We start from the raw sequence: 6,220 nt of genomic DNA on the forward strand, positions 1-6,220 counted from the left end.
GTATACTTTTATATGAAGTCGGTAAGTAGAGAGGTAAGTCGATGAAATTAGTCATTAGCAGTTTCACATACCTATTTCCGTGTGCTGATAAATACTAATAATAAAATTATAATGATGCTATAGCTACCATATTAAAATTTCATACTGCGTGTCACATGGATGGACGGACGAGTAAAGAAAGACAAGAAAGTTGGAAGTGGAAGATTTCGATTCCAAACCGGCACATTTTCCCGAGTAAAATTATATTTAAAAAAGTAACTGTTTGTTTAGGAAACACAGGACGTCACTTTTTTTAAATTTATTGTAGCAAAATGAGGGTTTTCACCCCGCAACCTTATAGAATAGGCCTAAAAATAGTAGATTATTGTCGTGGCCTGGAAGTAGGCAATTGCTGGCTGAGTATGAGTATTAAACGGACGAGCTTGCGAGTCCGTTTAACTAATACGAAGCCAGCAATTGCTATTCCAGCCGAGACTAATATAAAGCTTTTCTCAAAAAATGGTGAATAATTCTGAAATAGAATAAATAAACTTTTTCTCAAAATATATTGTAAAATTTAATTTTATTCCAATATTTTTCTTATTCTTTCCCGCCTTTTTTCATTAAAAATAAACTGCAGGTGTATTTTTCCACCGAAAACACCACAAGCTATTTCAGACCCAATAGAAAAAGTCCGGAGTTCCAACAAAATATCTGATACCGGCCATTAGACTTGGCTGTATACGACTTGTGCCAACATTTCCATGGCCTTTTTAACTTTAAAAAAAAATGTGACTGATTGTAGGCGCGCTAATTCATTATTGTCGAGCTAGCGCGCCTGCAATCCTTTTAACTTTTTAATTTTTCGCTGACCATAAACTATGCACTTCACCTTCTGATATGTAAAGAATAATGTCAACTTTTACGGACAGTTTTGAGAAAATAGTTTATATACTATTTACTTTAGATGTAAGTATAATAAAGATAAACCTTGATTTATCCCTTTATTGGTAAACAACTAAATTACAATTTTGAAAGGGATTTTGGTTTAATTATTTGATAATGTATTTGATTTTTTTATCAAAATGCTTTAAAGACCAGCAAGGCTACTACGAAAATCGAAGTTCGTGTCGTGCGGTCCCTCTCGCTCTCGTATCAAACAGTGTAAGTGTCAGAGGCCGCACGACACGAACTTTGAGTTTCGAGTTTCGGAGTAGCCCAGCAGAGTTTCTGAACGAAACGTTGTGGTTACCAGCATACAAAATGTTCCCGAGTTGATGGCAAATTGAGGATCGAAGAGAAGAAATAATTTATGCAAATACAAACTGCCTTGAATTTAGACTAAATAATGAGTACTTAAAGGTCTTAAAGCAGTCATAACAATTATACATAACATTATTGTGTAGTCAAGCTAAGCATCTGGCTGCCACTAACTATAATAATAAACGCTTGCAAGTAAGAAACAGGAGGCGTAAACTCAATAAATAAGTAAAGGAAATGGGTTGTGTTTTTAGAAAGCTAAAAAAAGGAAAACCTTGATTCATCGCTTGCAACATTAAGCTGTCATGTGCAGTTGTAGACAACACGTCAATACGTCAATTCAATCGGATAAGACATTATGTGGTCTATCTTGTCCGTGGTTGGTTATGGCTGATCGGGAGAAGTTGTGTCAGCAAACTCCACTTTGTATTTATAGTTCGTAAAAATATTTATTTTGTGCTTAATATAAGCTAGTATTATCGTGATAAGTGCAACATTAGTTTACTAACAAAGTGCAAGTGTCGCAACCGCGCTGTGTTATTGTGTAACGTGATCTATTATTAGGTTTTAGACGGTTCTGAATTTTGGTGTTATGGTATGATCAATATTTGATTCAAAGTGGCAGCCGTGGCGGGTAACGAAATGGGGCAAAGTCCGAGTTCGATGAGGAGTAAGAGCGGTCGGCAGCGATCGTTCAGGGGTTCGCTAGGCGGAGTAAACTGAACAAATCCAGTTTGAGCCATACATTTAGTTTGCCGCCTTCCGAGGAGTACCCGGAGCTGATGAACGTGAATACGGCAACGGAGGAGCAGCTGATGACCCTACCGGGAGTCAACAGGCAACTGGCACGTGCCATAGTGCTGCATCGTCAGTTAATTGACCGCTTCAAGCGCGTCGACGACCTTGCTTTGGTGTCAGGTGCGTGTAATCAGGCATTATGCAAATGAACTACTCTAAGACTCACTGCGATCGTTCTCGCATCATTGAATATTTATGCTGCCTTTAATGTGGTATTACCATTTTATTTGTTGAAGTTGGGGCTCTATAACAATACCCTTTTTGTTACTATCATTTCTGTTTTTTTTTTTTAAATCAAACAAGGTGTAACTTTGTATGTTTTATGGGTAATGCTATGCCCTAAATGCCTTCAGGGCTACTACGAAACTCGAAGTTCGTGTTGTGCGGTCCCTCTGACACTTATACTATTTAATACGAGAGTGAGAGGGATGGTACAATAGGAACTTAGTTTCGAGTTTCATAGTAGCCCTGCTGTGCTTTTGTGAGTTGATGGACACTGTGCAATCTAGTTTTCATTGATGATCTTAGCATAATAATGAAAACCGTCTATAACAACATCCAAGGGACAGCAATATTCTGTCATAAAAGACGAGTTTCCATTGCATCTTAGCATAAAGTGAAAACTGTCTACATAACAACATCCAATCCAAATCTAAAATTTTATTTTTGTGTATAACGCTCATCCAGTAGAATAAAGACATATTTACAAGAAAACAAGTTTCAGATTTTAAATTTACGTATTGATATCTTTAAATCTCTTTTTATGTAACATCATACAAAAAGAAAATAATGAAAAAATATTTATAAATAAAGAATTCATGGTAGAAAAATGCTACTACTCAATAAATGAATACCTAGATGGTAGATAATAAATTTAATATAATGTTAATAAATAATCCTAATAGATTAAAGAATAATCAATATCATAAAAGTATAAAATATAATGTGATTGTAATAGCTATAAGATATATTTATTAATTATATGCTCTCTTGTATAAATATTGCTGTGCCCAACAGGGTCCACGATGATCACATATCCTTTTGTAACATCTGTAACCATACATTGTGGAAGAGCAATAAAATATTGAGGTTTGAGTATTGAGTATGTAATTGTCACAAAGCAATTGTGTCCATGTACTATTGGATGAATGATAAGATTGTGTCCCGACTTCTTACTTAGTCAATACATCTGATGTGTTAAAAATGGTGTTGCTATAAAAAGTTTCGACTATAGTTATGTTATAATAATAATATAGCCTTTTTTTTTTGTTCCGAACTGGTAGTTTTCTATTTTTGTGTATGTTATTGATTATCATAAAATGTCCCTCAGTTCGGTGTGTCTTTTGACATAGGCCTCCTCCAACTGCCTCCATTGGACTCTGTCAGCTGCAAGTTATATGTGTAATGTAATTTTAGTCTTCATGGTGCATGTCTAAATAAATAATATTGTTTTAGGTATTGGAGCAGAAAAACTAGAGCTCCTCAGGCCAGAGATTTCAATAAACAATCGTAAACAAATATCAAGAGCCAGCTCCTGCTCGCAATCCTTAGATAGTATCAGAGTTTCTATCGAAAGCAAGCTCTGTTCTGTTAACTCTTCCAGCGTGTTTCAACTGCAATGCGTGCCTGGTCTGAACCAAGAAATAGCAGCGAATATTGTTGACCATCGGAATAAGAAGGGACCATTTAAATCTCTAGATGATCTAATAAAAGTGAGAGGCATGGATGTTGTAAGGCTAAGCACAGTAAAACAGCACTTGAGTCTTGAGCTACGAAAATGTGAAAGTGTTCAGCATCTCACTAATGGCCATGTGAATGGGTGGGCCGAAGACACAATCAACAAGTCACTAGTTAACAGCACTAGTACGCCTCGAACCCCACATAGGAAAAGTTTATCAATGCCAACTAAACTACCGATGATATTACCAAATGGTTTTGCGGCTGCACCAGTCAATGACATCCTAGATCTGTTATCTGCATATTCTCATCGGCCAATTGTGGAAGAGGAATTCACGTACGAAAGAGATGGAGTGAGGTGCTGTAGATTAGCGTCATGGAATTTGCACAGACTTAACATAGATAAAGTGACAAATCCTGGTGTAAGAGAGGTCATTTGCAGGACGATTTTGGAAAACAAGTAAGTTTTTTTTGAATTCTTAGATAAGATAAAAGTGGAGAGATTCAGTTGCTAAGTTGTTTCATGTTTATCTAAAATGTGGCAATATCTACTGATAAATGTGTAGCAATTTATGTAAATCAATAATCACTGCATTTTTGGCTGACTCAGATAACATTTATCAATTTCTTTGTAATACATAATTTTAAACAGCTTATGTAGATTTCATTATTGCTTATTACTAACTGCCTACCCTTGCTTTGCATGGGTACAATAAAGCAGTAAATAAAAAAAAATTTGCTCAAATACAATTTTAGATTTCCATAAAAAATTTCAAACATTATTTTTCATATAAACCTACCTTGCCATAATATAACAAAAAAAGTAGATAAAAGGGGCAGTATGTTATTGTGATATTTTACTTATTATTTTGACAGCAGTAATTAAAATTGACAAGATTTCATTTTTTGAACACCTGTAAATTACTACAGGAATCGAAAGAGTTTTGCCTCCTGAACATGGGAAAATATTTACTATAATTTATTTCTCCATATTTAAAAAAAATACAAAAAAAAATATATCTGAATTTGCCAATACTACCACATAATAGATATGATTCCTTTGCCTTTTTTACCAGAAAAAGGAGCTCTCATAATTTTGACAACTTTTACGTCAGATTTACGCTATTTACGTGATCTTTTTTTTTAATAGAGACTAGACAAAAGTAATGGATCTATTGTGTGGTAGTTTTAGAGTTATGCCCTTTTAGAATAAGTTCATCTTTAAAAAATTGTAATTAATTAATTAATAATCGTAGCGAAATTTTAAAAATATCAGCGTCTTTCTCTTTCCAACTAGAATATAGAGAATGAATCAAATTATTGTCTTAGAAATATGAAATCTTGTCAATTATTATTTAATGACTCATTTCATTACAAAAACAGGAATATCCTGAACTTATTGTATTTAATACTAACTTTGCTAACTATTGCTATTGCTAGCCAGTTATGCATTTGATAAAAATTATTTATAGTGTGGAATGTTCCAAACCTATTAGCTGGAAATGCTGGAATCTAATAATGAGGCCTTTTGATACTTGTTTTGTTAAATAAGTATGTGAGTTTTAAATGCCTAGTCTGCACTATTTCCTTCAAAGTATAGTATGACTAGTTAAGCAATTTAATGCTATGTTGATTTTGCTGAACTGACTGGATCAAATATTGGTAATTGATTTCGTCCTATAGTCAGATTGACTTGAAATTTGGTTTTACATGTAGGCATGACAATTTTGTGACAATTTGTAAATACAATTACATCAGACAAAAATGTCCTATGTATGTTTATTTATAGGTATTTCTACTAGCGTTTCAACCACTATCTATCAGTTTCCTGTTGCATATATGGAAAAAATGATAGGCTACTACATTTAGCATGAAAGTTCATAACGAATAGCACCGGCTCTAGCCCTAGATCAGGTAGACTGATGGTCTACATCGCTTCCGCGCCTGTTAAAAGGCGCCATCTAAATTTTATTATGCAATAGAAAATTCCGCCTCCTCCCATCTGGCGGCTAGAGCGACTGCAGGACTACTACGAAACTCGAAGTTCGTGTCGTGCGGTCCTTCTCGCTCTCGTATAAAAAGTATAAGTGTCAGAGGGACCACACGACACTAACTTCGAGTTTCGTAGTAGCCCTGCAGCTATTGCCACAGGGTCGGGCAGCGATAAGGAAATTGTAACACAAGCACACTGTATCCTAAATTGAAAATACAAACTGAAATATAGATTCACAGAACAACCAGAAAAATAAGATCAACACTGGGAATCTAACCCAGGTCTTCCCCAGGTCCAGGTCCAGGTCCAGGTCCGGTATAGATGTCGCTAGCGACACTGCTTAAGTGGCTTAATAAGAAACAAACAAGCTGAGATATGTGGTGCATAGGGGTTGACCAACAGTGGTGTAGCGGTATAGCACGTGGTACGGAATACCGAGGACCTGGGTTCGATTCCCAGTGTTGGTCTTATTTTTGTGCATCTATATTTCAGTTTGTATTTTCAATTTAGGTT

General features: G+C 35.3%; 1 protein-coding gene across 1 annotated transcript; it reads left to right on the top strand.

The window, feature by feature from the left end:
• The first annotated feature begins 1,576 nt into the window (after window positions 1-1,576).
• On the top strand, window positions 1,577-4,178 carry LOC141426395 (endonuclease/exonuclease/phosphatase family domain-containing protein 1-like). The gene is given in 3 exon segments (XM_074085270.1): window positions 1,577-1,936; window positions 1,939-2,157; window positions 3,493-4,178. Coding segments are annotated over 3 exon segments (960 nt in total). The 5' UTR covers window positions 1,577-1,881.
• Window positions 4,179-6,220: the final 2,042 nt, after the last annotated feature.

This window comes from Choristoneura fumiferana, chromosome 3 (genome assembly GCF_025370935.1).
Source record: "Choristoneura fumiferana chromosome 3, NRCan_CFum_1, whole genome shotgun sequence".
Taxonomy (NCBI): Eukaryota; Metazoa; Arthropoda; class Insecta; order Lepidoptera; family Tortricidae; genus Choristoneura; species Choristoneura fumiferana.